The sequence below is a fragment of the Chelonia mydas genome, chromosome 25 (assembly GCF_015237465.2).
Source record: "Chelonia mydas isolate rCheMyd1 chromosome 25, rCheMyd1.pri.v2, whole genome shotgun sequence".
Taxonomy (NCBI): Eukaryota; Metazoa; Chordata; order Testudines; family Cheloniidae; genus Chelonia; species Chelonia mydas.
In genome coordinates, this window is record NC_057858.1 from 10,249,992 (window position 1) to 10,276,366 (window position 26,375).

The 26,375-nt window shown below is 58.1% G+C and overlaps 1 protein-coding gene across 4 annotated transcripts in view; it reads right to left on the reverse strand.

The window, feature by feature from the left end:
* Nucleotides 1-346: 346 nt before the first annotated feature.
* SHC2 (SHC adaptor protein 2) overlaps nt 347-26,375 on the reverse strand; it is a 30,213-nt gene continuing 4,184 nt past the window's right edge. The window contains exons 1-13 of one of the 4 annotated variants that reach the window (XM_037885989.2): nt 19,991-21,199; nt 13,948-14,018; nt 11,469-11,529; nt 10,978-11,097; nt 9,703-9,756; nt 8,004-8,055; nt 7,315-7,441; nt 6,426-6,606; nt 4,715-4,781; nt 3,484-3,624; nt 2,947-3,248; nt 2,659-2,794; nt 353-529 (exon numbers count right to left, since the gene is read on the reverse strand). In XM_037885989.2, the coding sequence (XP_037741917.2) occupies nt 2,666-2,794; nt 2,947-3,248; nt 3,484-3,624; nt 4,715-4,781; nt 6,426-6,606; nt 7,315-7,441; nt 8,004-8,055; nt 9,703-9,756; nt 10,978-11,097; nt 11,469-11,529; nt 13,948-14,018; nt 19,991-20,548 (1,863 nt within the window). In that variant the 5' untranslated portion in view covers nt 20,549-21,199 and the 3' untranslated portion in view covers nt 353-529; nt 2,659-2,665. Of the gene's footprint in view, nt 2,795-2,946; nt 3,249-3,483; nt 3,625-4,714; nt 4,782-6,425; nt 6,607-7,314; nt 7,442-8,003; nt 8,056-9,702; nt 9,757-10,977; nt 11,098-11,468; nt 11,530-13,947; nt 14,019-19,990; nt 21,200-26,375 lie in introns of those variants that run through there. The other 3 variants (XM_037885988.2, XM_043535982.1, XM_043535983.1) reach the window with 3 other exon arrangements.

The following is a 26,375-nucleotide window of genomic DNA, read 5'->3' on the forward strand; positions in this document are numbered from 1 at the left end:
AATCCCTGGTACGGCAGCCTTCAGGGATGCGCCTCGCAACCCCCTGTTGGCAAGGAGGCCAAGGACAGAATGGGCCAAAGGGACCAACCACTCGGGAGCTTACGCTGCCAATAGGTAACTTCAGTGTCTGGACCAGATGGAGGCTCATGGGACAGTATGTGAAAGCTGCCCCACGGGAGCCAGGGGTGGACCTGTCATGGCCTGCTTTCACCTGAGCGGCTCTTTGCAAGGAGCAGCAGCTGTCCTACGCCAGAGCAGAGGCAGATGGCTCTGTTCATCTCTTTCCCCCAGGGCACAGGCTGCACTGGGGCCTGCCAAGCGGCGTCAAGAACACGTTCAGGCCGTTTGATCATTTCCACATTTAATTAGAAACGTATTCAAACCAGCGAACCCCTCGCTGCGTGTCAGACGCTTCCCCGAACGCCGGCGCGTTGGCAAGGCAATCGCTGGATGGCGTTTAAAAGGCTGCCACCGTTCAGTGGAATTCTCACCGTGGGTCCCAGCTGATGGATGCTCAGCGCCGGGTAGCCTGTAAAATCCCGCTACAATGTGACACGGACCCGGGTGCCTGAGAGGAGCAAGTCCCACCTTGCTGGACAAAGTACCTTTCCATTGTCCTCTCTTGTAATGCCAGCTGGGGTGGGCCTGGAGGAGGTGGGAGCTTCCAAAGAGCAGGGACCCCTGCTGGAAGATGACACCTCTTGGGAGCAGCTGGGCTTGGAGGAGCTGTGAGCATCGCATAGCAGGTGCTTGGTGAGCCTCCAAAGCTTAGGCTCTGGGGAAGGTCTCATCTTCCACCATCCAAAGGAAGCAGGCACCTGGGCTACCCCACCCAGAGTGGAAGGGCAGTGCCGCGACCCAGGCTTGGTACTAGAAGCCTGGCTGAGGCTCTGAAGCGGGGCAGAAGCCGAGTGGACACCAAGTCACCTCCTGGGCAGCTGTGCAGGAGGAGAGATGCGTCCCAGCGGTGGGTCGGCCACACCCTCGCTTGTGTCGCTCTTTGTCCTCTCTCCCAAGGTCCAAAAAGCCTGTCTTCAGGTCCTGATTCAATAAGCAGAGTGCTGATAAGATCTGAAGTCGTTTTCCTAATGATGGGCCATCTCGGCCAGATAACGTAATTACAAGATTGTCCCCTCACGGCTGCAAAGTGGAGTCTAAGCAGCTATTACGGTAATGGGTTGGCTTGGGAGGTTTCGGGAGATGGGGAAGAGGCTCCTGTTCCCTTTGCAGATGGGACTGGGGCCTTGTGCTTCTGACACCTCCTGCCGCATCCAATTATACCTCCAAAGGGGGTTCCCTACCCCTCTGATGGTCTCTAGCAGCGACTAAACCTAACAGCTACGCTGGATGCTATTTAGCCCTCAGAAGGCCATACCAGCTTTAGCTAACTCCTCTCCACAGCACCCCCTGCGAGGTAGGTAGGTCAACATCATCCTCCCCATTTTACAGATGGGGAAAACTGAGGCACAGAGCGGCAAAGCAACTTGCCCAAGGTCACCCAGCAAGTCAGCAGCAGAGGTGAAGGCAAAGAACGCTGGTGTCCTGGCCCCCAGCGCTGCGCTTAGGCCACTAGACCACAGTCCGTGCCCAGCCGTGGCTACAAGCGGCTCTCCGAGCAAGGCTCCCTGCTCGCAATTCGTTTGTTTTAATTAACTACTAGTCTAAGAAGCCGGGGCAGGTTTGATCTGTTGTGTGTGTGCTCCTGGTGGGATGTACGCGGCACAGAGCTGAGCTCCGTTTGTGTCCTCCAGGCTCCGCGGCGGGTAGGTGGGGGAGAGCCATGCTAACACTCCAGGTGGAGTTTTGTCAGCACAGGTAGAATAAATACGTCCCAGGATAGAAGGAAGAATGAAAAAGTCGGCGTGGATTGTGGCAGCAGCTAGGAGGGAAAGAGAGCATGGAGCAACAGTCTGTAGGGGAGAGAGAGAGAGAAGGAAGATGGCACAAGGCTGGGGGGGGGGACGTGACAGCAGTCCGCCGGCGGAGGTGGGAGAGAGAACATGAATGGGCAGGGGTCCACTGAAGAGACACCAATGGCCGCCTGTAGGCGTGGAGACAGCAGCAGCAACCTGTAGGCGAGTGACAGCCATCCATAGGCAAGAGGGAAGGGGGCGCGAGCCCAGAGGAGGGGGAAAGAAGGGGGGAGCGTGGCCGCAAGTGGAGGGGAGAGGGAAAGAGGCAGCTGTTTGGGGAGGGGAGGGAAAACAGTCCCCTGGGGAAAGAGAAAGGGTGACTGTGGGCACTGGGTGGTGGAGGAGGAGCAGAAGGGGATGTGGGTGCTGCTTAGGGAAGTGGGGAGGGGGGTTTCTGTCTGTGGCATCCCCTTGTCTTTTTCACCTGGCTCCCCTCTCCTCCGTGGGCAGGTGCTCCGAGCACAGAGCCAGCCCCCCGGAGGGCTCTGGGCCAGAGAGAAAGGAGATTGCTGTCAGGGGTCAGAGAGGCAGGGACCCAGCACGCTCAGGGGGCGTCTCGCTCCCAGCGACCCCCGTTAGCCCAGCCCAAGAGGCAGTGGGTACCGGCCTGACCCCGCCGGGGCGCCCGCACAGAGGAGAGAGGGTGCGGGCCAATTCCCCACTGCCCCGCTGCTCTGACTGGGGCGAATGCAGGAGAGAATCAGGCCCCCTGGTCTCCTGCCCGCCCCCTGCCGAGGGGACGCACCCAGCCATCACTGCTTCCTCTTCACCACCTGCCTCAGGTGCAGCTCGCTCTCCGCCGCCACAATGGGCTGCTCGTTCTGCAGGTGATAGTTAATCAGGTGGCTGATGCTCTCGAACCGGATGTCCTTGGTCCTCACCTGGAGCAACAGAACGGGGAGGGGGGTGGGCGTGAGGCGGGGAGCGGGCAGGTCACGCTCCACCCAGAGAGGAGGCTGATGGGGCTAAGCGGGGCGGGGGGGCCCGTCAAGGACATGCGGGCTGAGTTCGGGGAGCCCGGCCCGCTCCTTACCACACCCTCAGGATCCACCAGCAGCAGATGCTTGGGCTGCCCGCCGTTCATGCCCGTCAGGACGTACTGCCCGGGGTTGGTGATGCTGTCCCTCACCAGGAAGTCCCCGTCCATCTGCAGCAGCTTCTCCGCCTCTCGCCGGCTCATCTTCCCGTGGTACCAGGGCTCCCGCTTCAGCTGCTCTTCCGTGGGGGCGATGGGAGCCTTCCGGGTGGGCGGGCTGGGCCACTGGTCCTCTAGGGGCGGGCTGGCCCCGCCAACCACCGTGGATTCATGCAGCTTTAGGGCGTCTTCGAAAGGCCCTGCAAGAAGCCAAGACTATAAAGCAAGGAGGGGACAGGCCCTGGCAGCTACCCTAGCCAGGATCACACCACAGGGCTCCCAGTCCCCAGGCCTCCTGCCAGCCAGGTTTGGGAAGAATTCTCCCGTTGCTGGACCTTGGGCTGGCTCTTTTAAAGGCCTTGAGCCAAAGACCAAAAGCAACTCCCACTATTCTGTTCTAGTGAGGTTCCTTCACTCCAAGAGCCGCTGTCTTACTCATGTCAAAGAGATCCTTGGGGGGGCTCTCCTCGTGCTCCCAGCCGTCCAGGCACTGCGTGTTGACGTACATGTGCTCTTCGTAGTCGCGGCATCCCAGGGGCTGGCTGTCTGCCTGGAGGTAGCCATCGCAGGACTGGCCTGGAAGACACAGTGAGGGACAGTGAGCGCCGGCAGGCTCTGCGCAAAGGAACCACAGGAGCTGGGCCTGCCACACCGGGATCCATGGGTGGCGCGAGAACTGTCGGCTGAGGGAGGCTAGCCCCCCACCCCTTCTGCCTGAGGCCCTGCCTCTTCTGTGACCCCCTGGCGGAGCCCAAAGCCGCCGTCACTGCGGCCACTGGCCTCCACCCCAGGCTAGCCTCCCGGAGCAGCAGGAAGGTGGGCGGCATGGCCCCAGCCTCACCCAGGGCCAGAACTGGGGGACTGGAGCCGCACGCAGAATGGAAAGTAGGAGGGGAGAGCTGGGGGCGAAGCACGAGTGGGGCCATGCCTGGATGTTTTGGGGAGGCACAGCCTCCCCCAGCCTATGATACCCGCCGCCCATGCTAGGATCGCTCCCTATGATCTACCCTCTGGGGTTTTGTCCAGTTCAGTTGTACCAATGGGGGCCCCCACCGCTTCCCTGGGGAGGTGATTTCCACCTACCCTCCTCCCTGCTAGGAAGTTCTCCTGCTCCATGCAGCCTGAACTTCCCTCTGCTGAGTTTCACCCCATTGCTCCTCCCTTTAGGATTGTCCTCTCCTTGGCCACACACTCCTACACTGATCTCATCTTCCCCTGGGTCCTTTCCCCTCCCCCTATTTGGCCCTTTCACCCTGACTCGCTAGGAGAGGAGCAGGAGACCAAGCTTCTTAAATTCATCTCTGATGGGAGCAGCTGCTGTAACATCCAGGGGAGACTCGGGGACAAGCTCATTGGTGGCCAGAAACACCCCCACCCCTGACAGTTCCCCCTGGAGTCCATGGGGTGATGGTGCGGAAGGATCAGCTGACGTGCCAGGCTGTGTGACTCATGCCAAAGAATTGGGTTTGCAAAAGGGGCATCACTCCAAGCAGCTGCCCTGTGCATTGTTCTCAGCTAGTTTTCTCGTAGCCGGGCAGCTAGGGACAGTGATGCCCATCTCCGAGGGTTCTACCACAGGAATTTGCGAGTCCTGGGCCATGCATTCCCGTGCCCACAGGGACGTGAGTCCCTGGGTTAAATGACGCCTTCGAGCTGCAGCACGTACCAGGAGCGTCGCCGTCCCAGTGGGAGCCCGGGTGGCTGTTCTGGTCTCTTATGGCAGGAAATCCAACCTGTGAAGCAGAAGAATCAGAACTCGGTCCATGCAGCCAGCACACATGATGCAGGAGGTTTGTTTCCCCTCCACACGTGGCGAAGGGGTGGGCATGTGATATGGAGACCCAGGCAGTGGACAGGGAGATGCGTTAGGTGGAGGCGGAAAAGGACCTAGGGGTGACAGTGGACGAGAAGCTGGATATGAGTCAGCAGTGTGCCCTTGTTGCCAAGAAGGCCAATGGCATTTTGGGATGTATAAGTAGGGGCATAACGAGCAGATCGAGGGACGTGATCGTTCCCCTCTATTCGACATTGGTGAGGCCTCATCTGGAGTACTGTGTCCAGTTTCGGGCCCCACACTACAAGAAGGATGTGGATAAATTGGAGAGAGTCCAGCGAAGGGCAACAAAAATGATTAGGGGTCTGGAACACATGGCTTATGAGGAGAGGCTGGGGGAACTGGGATTGTTTAGTCTGCAGAAGAGAAGAATGAGGGGGGATTTGATAGCTACTTTCAACTACCTGAGAGGTGGTTCCAGAGAGGATGGTTCTAGACTATTCTCAGTGGTAGAAGAGGACAGGACAAGGAGTAATGGTCTCAAGTTGCAGTGGGGGAGGTTTAGGTTGGATATTAGGAAAAACTTTTTCACCAAGAGGGTGGTGAAACACTGGAATGTGTTACCTAGGGAGGTGGTAGAATCTCCTTCCTTAGAAGTTTTTAAGGTCAGGCTTGACAAAGCCCTAGCTGGGATGATTTAATTGGGGATTGGTCCTGCTTTGAGCAGGGGGTTGGACTAGATGACCTCCTGAGGTCCCTTCCAACCCTGATATTCTGTGATATTCTATGAGGCGTGAGGACAGCTCAATACCCCGGCTTTGCTCGCTGCCTCCTCAGGGCCTCCATCCCTTTCTGGCAAATGGAAACGGGTGCTAGGCCCAGAAACACAGCCTGGAGGTCACAGCTCGTGGTCACATGGAAGTGTGCAGCAGGTCCCCCCCATGACCCCCAGGAGCTCCTTCACCCCTGCACGCTTCAGCTCCCTCCTCTGTATAATGGGGTGATGCGGCCCGTGTAGGGTGACACAGCCTGTGAGAGATCGAGGGGGTTAGTGACTGCCAGTGCAGGGACCGTGGGATTGGCGCGCCTCCGTCCCTCCTGTTCTTTGCCTGTTGCACACCATTGCTTTGTCTCCTGACGGCTGTAACAGGTTCATCTGGGGTTTAGTGTCCTGTGATGTGCAGAGGATCGAACGCTCCCTTCTGGCCTTAAACGCGATGAACCGATGACTCGAGGGCTAGAGCTTTTGGTAAAATCCCACGCAGCCTTCAGAGGCTGTGACAGTCTTTACTGCTGGACAACAGACCCCTCAAGCCACAGAGGAGGCCATAGAGCTGTTTGGGGCTCTCCCTGATGGACCCACCTCCATCCCTGACCCCAGAAGCTATTCCAGAGACACTCCAGGCCTGACCCCGCACCAGGCACTCACTGGGGGAGTCCTCGATGGGGACAAGAACGAGGTTTGGTTTCCAGCTTTCAGCATCAGGGGAAAAGGCTCAGTTCAACACAGGAGGTTCTGGGTGCAACCGTGGGGTGGGGAGGTTGTGAGGCTGGGGGGAATCGGGGAAGCTGCACAGCCAAGCGTGCTGACTGCAGGATTCACCTGGCTGAAGTGACCGGCACAGGAGGGCTGGGAGTGCGCGTGGCCCAGCAACGTTCCATGCCTGAGCCGAGAGTCGACGAGTCCCCCCAGGGGAGGCTCCTTCCCCGGGATGCTGTTGTAGTAATCGTGTTCAGCCATCTCCTCTTCGTCGCCCCACGCGGATTCCTCAGTCCCCATTACCCTGCGCAACAGAGAACACGGGAGTTAGGGAATGTGGTTAGTTTCCAGAGCTGGAGCATCAGAGCACCCAGAGACTGGCAACCCACCACCCAGGCCCAGAGCATCCCCAGATCTAACACCCAGGGCATCAAGAGCCAGTGCATCTCATGATCTAGCACCCAGGGCATGGTAGCACCTAGTACTGAGAGCACCCTGGACCTAGCACCCCTAGCTGTGACAAAACCCACAGACAGGGTCACCGTCGTATGGAGCATGCTGCAGGGCCCTGTATCTTGTGATGCAGAGAATGGTAACACCCCAATGCACCGGGCAGAGGACGGTCCCGTTCTTCCACCAACAGCCCTGCTGGGGGCTTGAAGTAGCTCAGGTCCTGCTCAGGTGGTGACTGCAAAGCAGTTCCATGAAGGCTTGGCAGTGTGAACGCCACCTTGTCCCCGAGTCTGGAGAGCACCTGGTGGGGCCGGTAGGAAGTGGCTGGGATGCCAGGTCACTTGCCAGCGTAAGGGATGGATGAACGTGGGGGTAGAAGGCTGCAAGGCCTCATTCACCTGGACCAGCTTTGGGAATATGCCTCGGAATTGCTGCCCAGGATAAGGTGAGAAGGTGCAGACCTGCATAAAAGCAGGCCCAGTCTGGCCAGGGCGACCCCAGAGCAGGGATCTGGGTTCCCAGCAGCACCAGCAGGCCCCGTGTCTCTCACCCCCCCTACCTGTCCGGCGGCACCACCACCTTGGGGGGGCTGTGCAGATACTGCTTGAAGCGCAGCTCGAAGGCCTGTCCCACCGTGTTGATGATGCTCTGAGCCAGCCCGTCACAGCACTCCAGGATGTGGCATGCTGCCCGGCAGGGAGGGAGACACAGACACATCAGGCGGGGCATCTGGGACCTTTATCCCATGGCAGGACTGGGCACGAGGCCCCCCGGGTGACATATGGCATGGGACACCCATCGCTTTAAGGTGAAATGGGGCCAGTCTTGCCTGGGTCATAGTTAACTGCCCCCTTGCCTTGCCTGAGGAGGTGGGACTAATGGGGTCAGGTGTCTGCATGGCGAACACCTGGGCCTCACCAAAAGGCTTGAGAGAGAAGGGGTGGGGAAGGAAGCTGTAGACCAGGCTGCTGTTGGAAGCAGGGATGTCCCTGAGAGAAGCGGTAGCAGATCCAGGGGAAAGGAGCCTCCAGAGTGGAAGAATCCCTGCAAGGCCACGTGCTGGCAGGAGGGGCGCTCCGGTGGTGAGTTCCTCAGTTACACTCCGCACAATAAATGCACAAGAGGTCGTGCGGGGAGCCCTTCTCCATACTTTTGGCCAACATGGGTCTCCTGGTTAGCCTTGATCCTTCCTTGCTTATCACCCTTCTTTGTTACCCCCCTGTGTCCTCTCACCCCTGCCCTGCTCACCTCTTTGGTTAATGGGATCCTTTGCCACATAGGCCACATAGTCTGTCATGTCCTGGAGAGAAAGGGAGAGTCAGGGAAGGAAGGGTTTTGTGGCTATCGTTCCTGGGGCCCGGGATCTGGCCTGCAGGCTAAGGGTCGGAGGGGCTTGAGGCAGGGCTATGAATCTGGGTGTGAAGGGGAATGAGCCACAATCCTCCGGCTGGCAGATCCCCCTTCCCCAGGCAACGTGGGTGTAGGTCCCTGCTCTGATACACTCCCTCCTTGGCTGGTGAGGGCCAGGGAGTGCTGCAGAGACAGCGAGGGTTACCCGGTGCTGGGCCTCACCCCATTGCCCCAGGGCAATCTGCCCTCCGTAGTGCCCACTGGGCGGCCTGTGCTGTAATGAACCAGCTCCCTGGGGCTGACTGAGGGAGGACTGCCCTCTCGTGGCTGCAGCCCAAAGAGGAGATAAAGGACATACTACCCCTGGTAGCTGCAGGAGCTTATGTAGGGGATGGCTAGGCTTTAGGGGTGAAAGAAGCAGGGGTCCAGGCCTCAATCCTTGAAGGAGGGAGAGAGGGACGGGGGGAGCAAATTGCCTGTTGCCTGCAGGGATGGAATCTCATTGCACTGTCAGGCTCTGCGAAGGGGGTTTGCTCTGGCGGACAAGTGCGCTCGGGGCATGGGGGCCAGGAAGCGGCGTGTGTCCCTCTGCAGCGCCCCCCTCTGGTCAGTGCAAGTATGGCATGGCAGGTCACTGCTTTGTGGATAGGGGTAGACACTCCTCTGTGGGAGAGCCCTGGACCAACCAACCGGCCCGACAGGCGTTTCTCTGGCTATCCTGGCCTTTCCCTGCTTCTTTGTTGTCTCCTCAGGGCTTAGGAACTGTTACAAGGCCCAGCTGGAGAGGGAGAGAGGCCAGGCAGGACCCCTGAGCTCTCAGAGTAGGAAACAAGTTGAGGAGGAGGGGACTTGCCTTCCCCCCATCCCGGGTTACCACCGTTGAAATCAAAATACTGGCAACCCCCCCATCCACAAAGCAGGCCTGTCACAACCCCAGCCACAAGGCAACTCCACAGCGCCCCCCCCCCCCCCCAACAGCCACTGATAGTATCTAGAGAGAGGACACCTGTAGACAAGACCGATAATCATCGCGGGTCTCCTCACTGTCCCATCACTCAAACCCTGTCTCACACACCCATGCGCAGGGCGGACGGCTGCTGTATTTACAACGGTTTTGCTCTGTTGTCACTTACACCATGGAAGTGGGAACACGGCAGCATCTTTCGCTGGCCGCAGACACTTTGAACATGAGCTGTCCCAGCGTCGTGCGAGAATACTGCAAAGCTTTAGACCCATGTTTAAAAAAAAAAAAAAAAAAAACCCACAAAAAATCTGGCCGTTTAAATTATTTTTCTGGCAAAACCATAAAAAAACCCAGAGAGGCCGGTCAAATACCAGCCAGCTGGGAGCCCTCCCGCACCCAGCCGTCGGTGCCCAGGACTGAGGCTGCAGCAGGCAGAAGCTGGTCCACTGGCAGTGTGATTGTTGCTGCCCGTTGATCACCGCCAGAGGCAAAAGAAACTGAGGCAGGGGGAAGAGAAGAGAGGGATGCAAAGGGGGCGAGGAAGAAGGAGGGGGAGGAGGAGATGCAGAAGGGAGCGGGGCCGTGAGGAGCTGGTGACTCCTCTAATCTCCACGCACCGAGGGCGGCCCTTACCGTGTCTCCTCCCGAGGCGAAGGAGATGGACTGCATGTGGTGGTTGGCAATGATCTGCAGGGGACAGAGGCAGGTGTTAAAGATCTTTGGAAAGGTCGCTGGGAGGCTCTGGAATCGCTCAGCGCAGCGGCTCGGTAGAGCGGGGGGAGGGTGGGGATGGACCCGCCGCCAGCCCATGCCGAAAGTCGATGCTCTGGGAACCGTCCTGGCTTTCCTCTGCCGCTGGGGGGAGGCGGGAGCTAGGCCGGCTGTATCCACCCCACCCGGCCTAGGGCATGTAGGCTGTGGCTCATCGAATGGACACGCCTGCCTCCTGCTGGCGAGCGTGGTTGGTTCTGAAACGCCAGCTTCCCCTCCCTGCTCGGATCGCAGCCGGGAATCCCCCTCTCCCATCATATCGCCACCCTGTGGAGCCTCACCGGCTTGCCTGACTGTTTAAAGGGGATAAAACAACATGGGGGCTTGCAAGAGCAAAGGGTGGCCTAGTGGTTGGAGCACAGGACGGGCAGCTGGGCCCACCTGAGTTCTAATCCCTGCCATGACGCTAGCTCCCCATCCTGTGTAACCCTGAGTTGTTCTATCCTTGTGCTCTGAGGATAAGCAAGGTGCTGCTCACCTGCCCTCTAGAGCTAGAGACGCTGATCCCCAAATTGGGTGGGGCCCAGCTCCGGGGGTTGGGCTCACCCCTTATAGGGACAGGTGTTCGGGTGCCTCTCTGTCACCCCGGAGTGGATCCTTTGCATTGGGCGAATGATGCTGGATTTACAGCGGTGAAGCTGAGAGCAGAATTTAGCCCCAGATCTGAATGTTGGAGCTGGCCTCTCACTTTCCCAGTGTCTGGGGGTTCACCATGGAGGGGGTGGAGTTGCAGAGGACGCTCAGAGGGGGAATACCCAGGAATGACGAGATGAAATTGAGCAAAAGGAAGTGTAAATGGAGGCTGAATGGCCAAAGGATGTTCCTAGCAGTCGGCGTGGAATCATCTCTGCCAGGGGGCACCCCATCGCTTGGGATACGGAAAGCTCGACTGGCCAGAGCACTAGAGAAGGACCCTATACGGGGTGGGGTGGACTTGGCAATTCTGTGCCTGTGCAAAGCCCCAGAAGCAGTGGCACAACTTAGAGCAGCCTCAAGGCTGCTCTAACCTGCGCTAGGGGCTGCACAAGTCCCACTGGATAGGGGAGGTGCAAGCAGCCTCCCCTCTGTCCCTGCCCCAACTGGTCCTAGATCTCCATGCCCCAGGGGAGCGATCGGAGCACTTGGGTGGGCACTAACCTGCCGGGTGGTGGGGATCATGAGGTTGAGCCCGTCGATGGAGATGTTGACAGTGATGCTCATCCCAGCAAAGTGCAGATTGTTCTTGCCCAGGATGGAGAAGAGGGCTTTGTTAGGCGCCTGGGGAGGGAGACAAGGGCTGGAGGGTCATCGCCTCATCCGGGGTAACACTGGGTGCTGCGCTCAGCTAACCAGACAGGGCGATGGCGGGGGGACAGTGCAGGAAGCTTCTGCAACTCTGCTGAGCTGAACCAGCCCCGGCGCAGTCAGCGAAGTGTCCAGCTTCCTGCCTGCAGACAACCGCTCTGCGCAGGCCAACAGTGCTGGGAAGGGGATCCCAGGGGAGAGTGCTCCGAGGATGCTGGGGGAGAGATCCCAGAACCTGAACCTGCCTTAATAACCCTTAACCACGTCCACCCAGGGTCTGCAAAGCCAAGTCGGCATCATCAGCCCTGTTTTACAGATGGGGAAACTGAGGCACGGTTACCCACCTTCTTCTTCCAGGCCCCTTTGACCCCAGGCACTGCCTCGTACAGTCTGTTGATGGCTTCCCTGCAAGCAAAGAATCAAGCAGTCTGCGGTTAATCCTCCAGCCCCCGTGGCGAGACTGGGTCACTGGGACCTGACCTAGCCCACCCCACCCCTGCTGCTAAAATGCTACCATCTGCATTGTCTGGAGGGGTGCACCGGGGACCCTTGCAATGACTGTTGGGGCGGGGACAGCTGGTCCACGTCACCTGTGGCTGGGGGCACTTCCCCAGGCGTCCTTTGTTAGCGAGCTGGGAGAGAGCCCCCCCCCCCCGCCTCAGGCTGGGATCCTTCCCTCCAGGATCCCAGCCCCCGGACCATGGGGAAGCTGTGCTCGGGCAGCTTTCAAGGGGCCCAGTTCAGCCTCGGTCAGCGCCTGCAGCGTTTGTCCTGCTTGCCGGACACCCGGCCCCGATGTGGGGTAAATATGGAGGTCTCCCCACATGCAGAAGCTACATGGAGCCAGCGGGTCCCTGAGTCCCAGCTAGCAGCTCGGCCTGCTCCCCAAGCCCACGGAGTCCACGCGCCCGAGGGAGACGTCTCCCAGGGACCTCGTCCCCATCCCCAGGACTTGGATGGAGGCTGCCTCCATGCGTGTCCCCCGGCGCCTTCACCCTCCGCCTGCTCCGTGCTCCTGCTGCTCCCACGGCGCTGGGGGACAGGACCATCAATACGCCGTGGCTGGCAATCTGCTCTGGAGGCTCCTTCCCTCTCCCCCGCCTCCTGTCGATCCACCTGGGGCTGCCCAACGCTGCATCGGCAGGCAGGAGACTCTGCCGTTCTGCGCCCCCCCCCCCTCCACCCCGAGCTTCTCTTGCTACCTGTCTGGTTTGCAGACGGAGCTGCTGCAGCAGAACCTGCCCCCCATGTCCCTTCCCTGCGCCCTCCGGGCCGGTGGCTTTATTTGAAATGCACATGGGGATTTCTCAGCTGGGCTGTTTGGGGTGGAGCTGAGGGGTGGGGAAGGGGAGCCAACCCTGAAGACTGGAGGCCTGCGATCTCCCCCAGACCAGGACAACAGAGTCAGTTTCCACGCCCGCCCCACCTTCCATGGTGTCTGGCACCCATAACCCACCCCTGCCCACGCTGTGTGCCATGGCATGGTGTGGATGCCAGGAGTCAGCCAGGGGGGCCCTTAGGGCCCGCGCTGTGTGTCATGGCATGGTGTGGACGCCAGGAGTCAGACAGAGGGTCTCTTAGGGCCCGTGCTGTGTGCCATGGCATGGTGTGGGTGCCAGGTGTCAGCCAGGGGGTCCCTTAGGGCCCGCGCTGTGTGCCATGGCATGGTGTGGATGCCAGGAGTCAGACAGAGGGTCCCTTAGGGCCCGCGCTGTGTGCCATGGCATGGTGTAGACGCCAGGAGTCAGCCAGGGGGTCCCTTAGGGCCCGCGCTGTGTGCCATGGCATGGTATGGTTGCCAGGAGTCAGCCAGGGGGTCCCTTAGGGCCCGCGCTGTGTGCCATGGCATGGTGTGGACGCCAGGAGTCAGCCAGGGGGTCCCTTAGGGCCCGCACTGTGTGCCATGGCATGGTGTGGACGCCAGGAGTCAGACAGAGGGTCTCTTAGGGCCCGTGCTGTGTGCCATGGCATGGTGTGGGTGCCAGGTGTCAGCCAGGGGGTCCCTTAGGGCCCGCGCTGTGTGCCATGGCATGGTGTGGGTGCCAGGAGTCAGCCAGGGGGTCCCTTAGGGCCCGCGCTGTGTGCCATGGCATGGTGTGGACGCCAGGAGTCAGCCAGGGGGTCCCTTAGGGCCCGCACTGTGTGCCATGGCATGATGTGGACGCCAGGAGTCAGACAGAGGGTCTCTTAGGGCCCGTGCTGTGTGCCATGGCATGGTGTGGGTGCCAGGTGTCAGCCAGGGGGTCCCTTAGGGCCCGCGCTGTGTGCCATGGCATGGTGTGGATGCCAGGAGTCAGACAGAGGATCCCTTAGGGCCCGCGCTGTGTGCCATGGCATGATGTGGACGCCAGGAGTCAGCCAGGGGGTCCCTTAGGGTCCGCGCTGTGTGCCATGGCATGGTGTGGACGCCAGGAGTCAGACAGAGGGTCCCTTAGGGCCCGCGCTGTGTGCCATGGCATGGTGTGGATGCCTGGGGTCAGACAGGGGGTCCCTTAGGGCCCACGCTGTGTGCCATGGCATGGTGTGGGTGCCAGGAGTCAGCCAGGGGGTCCCTTAGGGCCCGCGCTGTGTGCCATGGCATAGTGTGGATGCCTGGGGTCAGACAGGGGGTCCCTTAGGGCCCGCGCTGTGTGCCATGGCATGGTGTGGGTGCCAGGGGTCAGCCAGGCAGGTTGGTTGGACTGCAAGCTCTATGGAGCACCTGCAGTGCTAGGTGGAGACGAACCCGTCCCACAGGCTTTCTCAGCCCTGAATCTCCGGAAAGCTGGTGCATTCATTTGGAAGTAGGGGAAAGCCCGGGGCAGGGGGCCCGGAGGGGCTTACCTGGTAACCTGCGTCCGGGTGTTAAAGTCAAGAGATCTCATGGAGCGCAGCACTTCAATGCAGCCCATGTACTGGAAGAGAAAGGGGTTGAAATCAGCCAGGCTGCAGTGCCCTGCTCAGATCCCCAGCTCACGAGAGGGCAACAGGAGACCCAGCCAGGCGGGAGCAACAGGTTAGGGGGGAGCAGGAGCTAGCACACCCCAAAGAGCTTACGGAATTCACACACCCAGTTCAATGGACTCGGGCTGACAGGCTAAAAATAGCAGGGCAGACAGTCGGGCTTGGGCTGGAGCCCGGGCTCTGGAATCCAGCGAGGGGTGCAAAGAGAGGGCATCCCCGAGGCTTTATCTGTGAGCACATTTCATGTACTGACTCCCACCCTTTTGCCCTGTTGGGGGGCACATCAGAACTCTCCTTGGGAGGCCAGAAAAGCAGCCCCTGGCTGGCATCAAGCGGAGCAAGGGTAAGCCACACCCGCTCAGTGCCCCGTGCTGCCCCCCACTAGCGTTGGCTGGGCACTGTTCTAGAGTCCAAGAGCCTCCTGCAGCCTTGGCTAACAGAGCTGGGGTGTAACCGGGCAGGTGACCTGCCCCTTTGAAGGCCAGGAGGCCGGGGCCGCTCACCCCTATCCTGCTACCCATGTGCAGGTGTCGTCCTTCAGGGCAGGAAAGCCCAGCAGATGACAGCTGGCTGGGGAGTAGAAGCTGCTCCTACGTGGAACCAAAGAGCCTGACTGGGGACCGGGGGTTGGCAAAGGACTGTGGCTGGCTGGGCCAGAGGGTTGGGTTGGCCATAGCCCGGTACCCACCGGCGGGCATCAGGAGAGGCTGTTGCAGCTGGGGCCAGCCTGGGAGGAAGGAGGTGGGATGCTGAGCCTGGCTGGTGCAAAGGTCTCTTTGTTTTGTGCTTTCCTGGACTTTGTCTACGGGACTCCATTCCTGGGCAGGGCTGGGCAGGGCTGACCTGTCTAGTGACGTGGCTGGGAGGGGCAGGTCATACCGGCGACTGGACTAGGCCGAAGAGTGCGGCGGGGGGAAGCTGAGCCAGAACAAGTGAGAGGCCACGCTACCCCGAGTCCGGCCTGGTACGCTGCTAATCCTGCCCCGCCTCGGCAGGCCGCGCTCATAACTCACGCTCCTGATCGAGCGGGCCCCTCGAATGGTTTGAGGATGTCGGTGCCAGGGTGAAGGGGGCCAGGCTGACAGCTCTGCAGCCTGGAGCCTTCTGTCTGCACCGAGCAGGGACAGAGCAGACAGCGTGTGGGCAAACTGCCCACGCACCACCCACTTGGCAGGCCTCAGCCCCGAGCTGGAAGGGAGCCTGTCTCCAAGAGCAAGCTCCGTCTCCATTGCTGTCAGGCCGTGGCTTCTCCGCTGAGGCGGCTAGCAAGGGGGCCAATTAGTGCCAGTTGCCATGGGGCTTTGTGCAGCGTCAACACCTTCCCTCTGGGCACCGGACTGATATCCACGAAATTCGTCTCTCGCCAGCTGCTAAACAGCCACCGTGTAGCCATGATTTCCAGCTCCATCTGTCTGCATGCGGGGCCAACCCCACGTCGCTGTGCCCCCCTCCCAGCCCCTACCCCTCTTCAGTGGTGCATTAGCTGCCTTTCCAGCAGGCACTGCCAACGAGGTCAGTTTAATGGGTTTGGCAGGGCTCCAGGAGAAAAGGCTGGAGGCGAAATGCATGGCGGCTGATTAGGGCCACAGCAAGCTTAGGGCTGGAAAGAAATTCACTTGGATCATCCCTCCAGGTGCTCGCCTCCTGCAGCGCTCACCTGCTTATCCCTTGCTAGCAGTGATTAAAATGTACAACCTCTCCTGAGGGGGAAAAGGAGGGGGGGGAGCCTAAGAGGTTCTGAGCAACCCCAGCGCTCCTTGGTCTCAGGATCAGGACCTTTATCCTGGCCTCTCTCTGAGGGGTGGATACCTAGGGCCAGATCCTCAGCTGGCGTAAACTGGGAGAGCTGCCTTGACCTGTGCTGATTTGCCCCTTAGACCGGGGGCAGTCTTTGCCAACTCTAGTTACTTTCATTTCAAGGGCCAAGCAGCAGCTTGCTCCCCATCAAAGTCCTGCCTTATGGGGAGGTTGGGGAAGGGGGGAGACAGGATAGTGCCCTACTGATGGTCCTGCCTTCTGCCGTGCAGCTACTGTAAGCTCTGGGGGGTGGGACCGATGCAGGAGGATACACCAATGTTTTTGTGCTGGGGATAATGGGACTTTGCCCTTGGATGGCTCCCTCCAGCACAGGACCCCCCCAAAGCCTTTTCAGATAAGTCTGAGTCTCCCAAGGCCCCTGTAAATAAGTGTCTTTATCCCCATTTTGCAGAAGAGGGAAGCTGAGGCAAAGAGACAGTGTCCTAAGTGACTTGCCTTAGGTTGCCTGGCAAGGCAGTGGCAGAGCGAGCACTGCCAGCTGAATTATGGTCCAGGGGCAGGTGTTCCGGCCTGTGTTAGACAGGAGTCAGGCGCGATTATCCTGATTTCAAGGCCGGTGCTTTACCCACTGGACCATGCCCCCTTCTTTCCTCCCCTGAGCTTTGACTCCTGCCCTGTGCTCTCCCCGACTGGCATTCCAGCTGCTGCGGAGATGGAAATCTGCTGCCAGCCTACAGCCTCCCCTGCAGCCTCAAGCCTTCACTTTATTGGGAGTTCGGGGTATCCCCTTTCGACTTCTTTGCTCCCTGTTCTACACTGCAGTGTAGTGGCTAAATTCCACCCCAGCAATGGCTGCATTTCAGTGCTGGGCAAAGAGAGCTGTACAGCAAGTTGCTTTGGGATCCTTTGGTAAGGAAAGACGCTGTTATCAATGCACCTCTTCTCTCTCTGTCCCCAACACCATGCCCCTCTCTCTGCCTTCTGCCAGCCTCCTCCTATGGCTCCTGTAGAAACAGCCCGCACTGAAGGAGTTAACCTCTGCGCATTTCCTTTTAAATCAGGTTAGCTCTCAACCACTGTCCCACACGTCAAACATCTGATGATCTATGATGGGGCAGGGGGAGGAGAGAGACAGAGGCTAACCGGAGACATGCTGCCCTGCTCCTCCATCTCGCCTGCAGTTGTAAATTACCACAAGTTAATTGAGAGTAAGACAAGGAGCCAAATGCCATCAGCAAATTCAATTACAAGTGTCTCACCCTTTCAGTCCCAAAAGCAGCAACCCTGGAGCTCATAGCACTGTGGTTGAGACTGACCTCCATAGCACCTTGCACCCCCAGAATCTCAGAGGGCTTTCACCAGTGAACCCTCACAACTCCTTTGGGAAGCAGGTACTTGTTATTACTATCCCCATTTTGCAGATGGGGAAACTGAGGCACATTGATGTGATTTTTTTCCCCCCCAACATCAGGCAGCAAATCAGGGGTAGAGATCTGAATTGAACCCCAGAGTCCTGGCTCCACGTCCTGTGCTGTGACCACTAGACCCCACTCCCCTCCCAGAACTGGGGCTAGAACCCAGGAGTCCTACCTCCCATCTTCATGCACTAACCCCTGGAGCATCTGGAGAGCTGGGCCACACTAAACCCACTCCACAAAATGTCCCACTAGGCTAGGGTGTGTGTGTAACCCTGGAGATAGGCCTAAACCAAAGCCCTAGATCCAAACTTCACAGCTGGCCCTATTTCTACGATGGGCCCAGATTCATCCCCTGTGAAGCCTGGGGGATTTGAACTCAGATCCTAATCTCAGTGCTGGAGCAGAGGCCCCATTGTGAAGGAGTTTGTTAAACTTCCCCCTCCTTTATTGTCTCTTGCTATTCAGCTACCTCTGGGGTAAGGGGCGAGACTGCACTGGTGGGTCCAGGCCAGCTGCAGGGCCAGTCAGTATCCCCAGAGGCACTGGGAAACAGGAGGGTCTTCTGAACCTTCCCCATCCTGTTTAGGACCCTCATCTGCCACAAGGCCTTTTCAGGAAGACCCCTCCAGTGCCGTGGCAGCAGACTCTCCCCTGCTGGAAACCAGCCTTTCCAGCCCCCGGCTTTCTGGTGTATCAATGCGTCTACACGGTCTAGCTATTCCAGCCCCGATCCTGCATGCTTAGCTGTGTGGACGGACCAGAGATCAGGACCTTGGGCCCAGGTTCTCAGAGGTATTTAGGCACCTAACTCCCATGGGGTTTGTGTGCACTTCAGCTGGGCACGAGCGGACAGAAGCACACGAGCTCTGTGTGGAAGCTCGGGCGGAGACTTCGGCTGGCCACGGGAGCTCAGGTGAGGGGGGCTCAAGAGCCCGAGCTGCCTAAATACCTTTGAGAGTCTGGGCCGGGGTTCGTAAACCCCTGGGTCGAGGAGCACGAGCCTGCTTCGAAGCTGCGTCTTTCTGGGCGTGCTGCGGGCCCGGGGCTGTGGGAGGCCTTTGGGGAATAGACACGCCGAGGGAGGGAGGCAAGCAAGGCTGGACGGAGAGTGAATGGGGCCCAGCCAGAATGTGCCACGGCCACCTCGCACCCTGCTGGGGAGGCTGGCTCATGCTTTTCTGGGAGCGGGGAGGTAAATCTCTCTCCTTTCTCAACTAACCCCTAGGGGCTGATTCTCCCTGACCTTGTGTCAGCAGTTACACCCGTGCAAAGCAGCGGGGAGAGCTGGCTACTCGCCCAGCCAGCACACGTGGGCCCAAGGGGGCCTCCTATGGCCTGCAGGCTGGGTAGGTTTCCTCTGGTGGCTCTCAGAGCCCAGGGGCAACGAAATCAGTGGAGTTGTGTTGGGTCCAGACCACAGCAGCAGGCCCAGCGGCATTTGCATGGGAGACAAAGACTGGGACACACGCACCCCCAGCAAAGCCATTTCCATGGTCAAGCGTAAGCCCCAGCTTTAAGAATTGGAGTCGGGGGGGGTGGGGGGGGGAATCTTGCTGTTGTGTCCACGCCACGGTGGCTTCCTCTGGGGGGAGCGGGCAGGGGGTTGTATGTTAGAGTGCACAGTGCACCAGGCCCAACCGAGCCCTTTGGAAACCAAAGCTCAAACCAGCCCATCACCAGAGTAACTGAGCCCCTCCCAACCTTTGATGCATTTATCCTCACCCCCTGCGAGGTGGGGCAGGACTATTATCCCCAATGTATAGACAGGGAAACTGAGGCAAAGCTTAGACTAAGTAACTCACCCAAGGAGTCTATAGCAGAGCAGGGAATTTAACCCAATTTTCCCAAGTCCTAGCCTAGCACCCTAACCACTGGGCCCTCCTTCCTCAGCCCAGCTGTACACAGAAACTTAGGGGATGTTTAAGGGGTGGCTTAAGCAGGGCTGAGTCTGCCCTCACTGACACTGGCACAAGTCAGGAGTAACTCCACCGAAGTCAATGACAGTGGTGTCAAACGGGGGTAAAGGAGAGCAGTAGGCCATGGGTCTTTGGTGGTGCTCTTAGGGTTGACACACTGAGCTGGGAGTCAGGAGAGCTGGATTCTGCTCCTTGCTTCACCACAGAGTCACCGTGTGACTGTCCCCACTTTGTGCCTCAGTTTCCCATTTCTGGTATGGGGGAGGAGTAACAATACCCCCCGCCATCCCAGGGCTCAGGTCATCAACAAGTGGCCGGAGATCCTTGCCCAGTGAAGGACGAGGTCTCAGTGCAGCTGGCAGCTGAGTACAGGTTTCACGCTGGCTAAGCAGCAGTGGGCTTGTTTTAAACCATGTGCAATTGCCCGGGCAAGGCCAGGTTGCCCCAAAGGGCCCAAGTCATAATTAAGTCCCAGCTACCGTGGTGTGATGGTGACAGCCTTTGGCTTTGCAACACCAACCCCTCCCAGGGCAGGGTGACACCTGGGCTTTGAGGCCTTGAACAGACGGAACTTGAATGAGGAAGCCTTGAAAACTGGGGAATTTGGGTGGTGTCGGGGGAGAACCATCCCAAACTTCCCTCTACCCATGGCTGGGGGCTCCCCTTCCCGGCTGCCAGCCCCGAATGACAGAGGAGCCCAGGGATCCGAGTGCCAAGGCAGTGGACTCCCAATTCAATCCCAGCTGCGGAGATGCAGTCAGCATGGGAGTTCGTTCAGCCCTGGACAGGGGTGGGCAGCGAGGGGAGGGGAGGCCAGAGAAACGGGCTTACCCTGACAATGTAGGAGACCCCTGGTCCCAGGACCCGTTCGTCCGGATGGAGCCAGCCCTGCGCCGGTTTATTGATGAAGCTACCTTTCCGGTTCCATTCCTCGCCGGCCAGTTTGACTCCCTCGACCCGAGCCGCCTTCCTCCCTCCCACTCCTCGGAACCGGTTCATCACCTGCAGGGAACAAGGAGAGTGGCAGACAGGCTCGCAGGCGCTCAGGACAGCAGCCAGGCCGGAGGAGGAACCTCCTGCCTCTCCGGGGCCCCCGGGCTTGGCCGGGGACGACAGGTCCTTGCTGGCGCTGGAAGGGCTGCGGCTCAGGAAGCCGGAGGGGCTGGAGAACTTCCACTGGGGAATCTTGGGGATCAGCATGCAGAAGGTGGTCACGGCCTCCTGCTCCTCCGGCAAGCGGGCTTCGCCCAGCGCGGGGCACGGGTGGGCCAGGGAGGCGGGCGGCGAGGGGGCCGGGGTGGCTGCCGCGACCTTGCTGCTCATGGCTGGGTCCTCCGAGGGCGTCACTGAGCCATTGCGAAAGCGACCATACTTGGGTTCTGTTAGCATGCCCTGCCGCTGCGTGTCTGGCTAAGTGCTTTTAGAGTGCTCGCCGGGCACGCTCTGCGCTCCTCTCTCCCGCTCGCCGGCCCCCCACCCCCCGCTCCTCTCTGGGGAGGCTCAGCTCACACAATGATGTCATGGTGTTATTGCTCATCCGCCAGGAGCCTGGCTGCCGCAGACCTGGCCTGCACTGCTCCACAGCCACAAAAACAGCCGTCTGCCAGCACTGGACAGAGGCAGAGAGATGAGTCCGGCCGTGGGCCTGCTCACCCCAGTGCAAGGGGCAAGGGAGGCCCTGGTCCACACAGCACCTCTTGGGGTGGGTTTGCCTAGCGCAGCAAGCCCCGGGGTGAAAGGCCAGCGGGGGGAGTTGGCTGATTTTCCACCTTCCTGCTTTCCGCCCGCACAAAGCCAGCTGGGGCTGGGCCTGAAGGGCCATGGGCACTAGGAAAGTAGGCTGATCGCTTTCACGTGCCCTCGCTGCCGCTCTCCTGCTCCTTGTCTCTGCCAAGCAATGGTGCCAGACTCCCTGAGATGGGGGGGGAAGGAATAGGGGACCCTTACACGGGGATTATAGATCCGTGGATTATAAAATCCATTTTGGGACCATTATGATCGTCGACTCTAATCTGACCCCCTACAGATCACTGGGCAGAGGAGTTCACCTGGTGATTCGTGCGTCAAGCCCAACAGCTTGTGGGTGAGCTAGAGAGCACATCACCAACCAGTGGGGATTGGACCGGGGCTGGCTCACCAACCATCCCGGGCTTGGTTATGGAATGGATCACCAACCAGCCAGGGACTTGGATAGAAACTGGATCACCAGCCAACCTAAGACTTGATTAGGGACTGGTTCACCAACAATCCGGAACTTGGATAGGGACTGGAACATCTAGCAATCCGGGGCTTGTTTAGGGACTGGAAAACCAATTAGTCAGAGACTTGGATAGGGACCACCAACCAGTCCAGACCTGAATGGGGACTGGTTCACCAACCAAGGAGAGAACTGAATAGAGATTGCATCATCCTGAAGCACCCTGCCATGTTCCTGATGCTTCCTTTCCACTGATGTCATTTTGTAGCAATTGACTATATAATGTGTGGGCCAGATTCTGCCCTCAGTTACATCCTATGCAACCGAAACACAGTGGCTGAATGAGTCACATCACCTTATAGAATCTAGTCCACATAGAGGATAAGAGTCCACTACTCCTGCCAGCTAATGGATTAATCCTTTGGCTCAAGTGGCAGAGGCCTGGATTCTGGCCTGAAGGATGACCTGTAGCTGGAGATCATGATACAGGTCCCTCCTGCCAGGGCCTATGTGCACCACGCAGTATTGTCAGTGGGGCATCCCTGGAGAATTCAGCCCTGCACATCTCCCTTTAAAACGACTCTTCCCCACGGGAGCCTTAAACCCTATGGGTTGATTCGCACTAGAATGAAGACGGCCACCTCATCTGTGTGGCATCATGTAGACATGCCCTTTGCACGCTGCTCCTATCCAGCCATTGCAGGGTTAATGGGCTGTAAGTGGCAGGCACACAGGCGAAGGTGGAGCCAGGGTAGGCTACTGCCTTCCTACTGGGAGCCATTAAAAGTGCGGCAGGAGTCTTCACTTGCACTAGTCTGCAGCTTAGGCCGCATAATTGGCTTGAGTGGAGACAGGGCCACTTCTGGAGCCCGGCTGCTTGGCTCACTACGCTCCTTGGAATTTGTTCTCTCTCTGCATTTACATCGAAGTCAGCGTTTGTTTCGGGGTTTGGAGTGAGAGCTCCGGGATGCCCTGCTGCACAACATGGGCTGCCTTCTTTCTTTGCTTCGGAAACCAGGGCTCTTGTTTGCTCTGCTTTATCCTGCACCTGGAGAAGAGCCCAGCGCCTGCATGTTCATTTGTTTTGAGGGTTTGTGCAGTAAGGAGCGGAGTAACTCCCCCACCTCTTTGCCAGAATCTACAGCGAAGGGGAAACCCTTAAAGGGAATCTCACCGCTCAAAATAATACATGTAACCTCCCCCCAACCAAACTTGCGCCCGATGCTCAGAGGTCGGAGAACCCACAACTCCAGTCAAAGTCCAGTTCTCAGCACTTCTGAAAACCAGCCCAAACTGTCCTACCTGTGTTCTTAGCATTAGCTGAGACTTAAAACCCTAAGGGCCTTACCCTCAGCTCGTGTCTTCGAACATAGCTCCACTGATCCCACCCTACGGGGTTCTGTCTATGATTTTAACGGCTTCCCACCGCTGGAGTCTTTGCGCATCTTAAATATACTGATGAATTTAGCTTCACCCCACCCCTGCGACGTGGGGAAGTGATATCCCCATGGTACAGATGGGGAGCCAAGATACAGAGAGATTCAGTAACTTGCCCAAGGTCATGCAAGACTTCTGTGGCAGAGCTGGGACCTGAACCTAGAGTTCCCAAGCATCTTAATCACAAGTCCATCCTGCTAAATGTTCTTTTCAGTCTTTGCACTTTGCAGGGGTTGGGAAGGGAAAACAGACTAGTCAGTTTTATTCCTAGTGGCTTTCACCTTCCAGCCATGGTGCATTGATGCCCCATGCTGCCCTGTTTGCCTTGCAGGGGGGTGTTTACCTCTTTATCAAAGCTGTTTCCAGCTGGATCTCTTCTCTTTAAAGTCACGCACACATTCCCATGGCTCTGGGGCTTTGTGAAGTGGTAGGTGTCACAGAACAGATGTTTTGGTTCCAATTTGACCATATGGTGCCGCCCCTTGAACAAATTGAAATGTAATTACCTTCCTGATCCACATAGGATCTTCCTCTGCAGATGATGATGAAAGGAAGGTAGGTAACCTGATATCTTAGCTAACCCCCCATCAAGAAAGAACCCGCATAAGGCGTGGGGGGTTCGTACAGATGATAGCTACTAATGACATATGAATTAAAAATCAAAGCCTTCCCCACGGGGCTCTTGTTTTCAAACTCCAGAATGCATGTGTGACCGACTCTTTGTTTTCTCCTTACTGTCTCTTTCTCTCTCTCTTTTACTGGCAGGTGACTGGGCGAAAGCCAGTAATTGCTCTGAGTGCGATCAATAAAGCAAGGTAATAGAATTACATGCGCTGTTGCCATATTAAGAAGTGCTTCTCTCTCTTTTGGTCTAGTTGTTTTCTTTTCTTAAACAGCCTTAAGAACCTGGAAGGGAGAAGGGGCTCTGATTTCTTTAAAGCTGCTCCAGAAGATGTTCAGACCCTGGGTTCCAATGTGCTTTGAAGGATAGACCTTGGTTGCAGGGGAGGTTGTCATGTGCTCCCTGCTAGATGCAATTTCAGATCTGTTCAGGCATTTGCTATCAAGCTGTCTGTATGCATCTGACTAGGCTTTCCTCATCATCTATTAGCTAAGCAAGATTTAGGTCTGGCCAGGACTTGGATGGAAGACCTCCACTTAAAGCCCAGGGTTATTGGGGAGGCACTGCCTCATTTGGAGCTGGTTCTTCTATTTAACTTCCTCTCTCAAACTGTTGGGCAGTGCTGCCATGCTCCCATTCAATAGCTGCCGATTCCACCCCAGAGGCCGCTGCATTGCAGGGCTGCGTGAAGCAATTCTCAGACAGTTTGTTATAGGCTTTGGGCAGAGGCAGCGGTGCCGAGAGGCGGGTGTCTGGCGAGGCCTAGCGATCTGTGATTAGCAAGGACAGGGCACGCAGGGGCCTTTACCAAATAGGGGCCTGATTCTCCACTTTCCTACAGCCCTCGGTCCCAGTTCGTGGTGGGAACGAAATGCTCCCGATCAGAATGGTAGCATGGGATGTCGGCTTTGCACACGATTGTCCGGGAGTCTCCAGGAATTACAGATGAATCTCGAATGAAAGATGATGTCATGTAATGAAACCTTCAGGAATACGTCCAACCAAAATTGGCAACTCTATGCACAGGCGTAAATGACAACGTGAGGGGCAAGGCAATGGGGCACCTGCCCAAGGTGTCCAGAGGTGCCTGTATGCAGCGGGCCAGGCATCATGGGGCCTAGTTCTGTGTGCTTTCTTTATCACCCGTAGGCTGGATGAATGATCTGACCACTCCTGCAACAGAGATCCATCAGCCCTGCAGGATAATTCATGGCTCTCCCTGAGCCAGTGCTCTCTGCCTTCGCCACGCTGGCACCTCCTGGGCCAGGAAGAGACTAGAATAGAAGCTCCTTTTCCTGGAGTAATCCCTGGAGATGCGGGCTGCTCTCCTCAGCAGAACTCCCTGGCGGCTGGGAGATTATTTCCATCTCATCTGCCATCAGCCTTGGGCCCTGGAGAGGTATCAATCAAGCAGCTGGGGCTTTCCCAGCCTCCTCTGCAGCCTCAGCTTCTTTAGCGGAGCCTTGAAGAATAAGGTCTGATCTCAGCCTCCCGCGGTCTCCTAGAGCAAAGCAGCCCAGCAGAGTCCATGCAGTACCCCTCTCCTCCTGGAACCCCAAACCTATGGCTCCGATCCCCCGGATCCATCCCTGCACCAGCTCTGGGACAGGTGGAAGCTGCTTGTCCCTCCCCTATTCTGCCACTGCTGGGGGCCGAGGTGCCGGCTACAGCAGCTCTGGAGACGCTCTAACTTGAGCCTTCTGCTGCCAGTGTCTCTCTGGAGCTTGCGGTGGTTGCAGGCTGACACTGCCTTTGTCTCTTGCTGGCTGACCCACCCAAGAGCGCGGCCTGGGCCAGAATTTCCTTGAGCAAGGGGTTGTTCTGCACTGCTGGGAATTGACTGCAGGGGGAGATGCAGTCCCTTTGCACCAGCAGCAAAGGGATTAATTCCTCCTTTCCCCTCTCTCCTCCCCACTTAGCCTCTATCATTGCACCCTTGCTCTGTCCTCCATTGGGATCTGATGCCTTGCCCTCCAGCCTGGGCCCCAGGTCACGGTGCCAATCCCCTTCCCCTGGGGTGGAGCTGGGACCTCAGTCCAGCCCTGCTTTGGAAGGGAGCTCCAATCCTTGATGTAGAACTCCAGCCTTTGGCTTGAAGGCCCGTTCCCGGGTCCTCAGTGCAGAACTCCGCTCTCCATCCCTGGCTGTTGCGGAGACAATCCAAAGACCAAGGGGAAAGGTGAGATGGGATGGGGAGGGGACCTTCAGAGGAGGCTATTGTTAGAAGCCGAACATGAAAACAAAAGTCTGGCAGCAAACAATTCATCCATCAAAGAGCCATCCAAGGAGGAACACCAGGTCCCTCTGATCTGGCTGCACGTCATGGCAGCTGGGTTCTGCCTGCAGGGGGCCCCCGGAATGAAAGCTAAATCACCCCGCCCGCTGGGCAGAAGGGAGCGATTTGCTGGCAGCGGCGTTTCAAAGGGGAGCCAGGAGGCAGCGCCAGCCAATCCAAGGGAAATGCAATTTACATTTTCTTACACGCTCAGATGCAAGGAGGAGAGAAGAAAAATCGCAGCCGAATGGCTTCATGCACAGCCCTGGGTTTGCCGGCAGTTGTTGGGCAGAGAAGCCCTGGGGACCGGAACAGCCACCTCCATGGGACAGGGGATGGAGAGCAGCAATTGTAGCAATGTGGCTCTGCCCCGGTCTGCAATCCCAAGGGCAGTGTGGCCACTCAGCGGCCCCAGGGATCCGGCAGATGCCGATTCTCACCAAGCCTGACTGAGGAGGAAGGATGGTCTAGTGGGCAGGGGCATGGCAGAGGTACTCTGGAGAGCTGGGTTTAATTCCTGGCTTATGAACGACTCGAGTCTCACCTTGGGTGACTCACTTAACCCTGACCTGGGTGCAGGTTTTGTACCAGTATTAATATGTCAGTTCAGGGTGTGACATTTCACCGATAGTCTTAGATAGCTACAGCCCCTAGCATGGGCACAGGGATAAGGTATAAAGGTGCC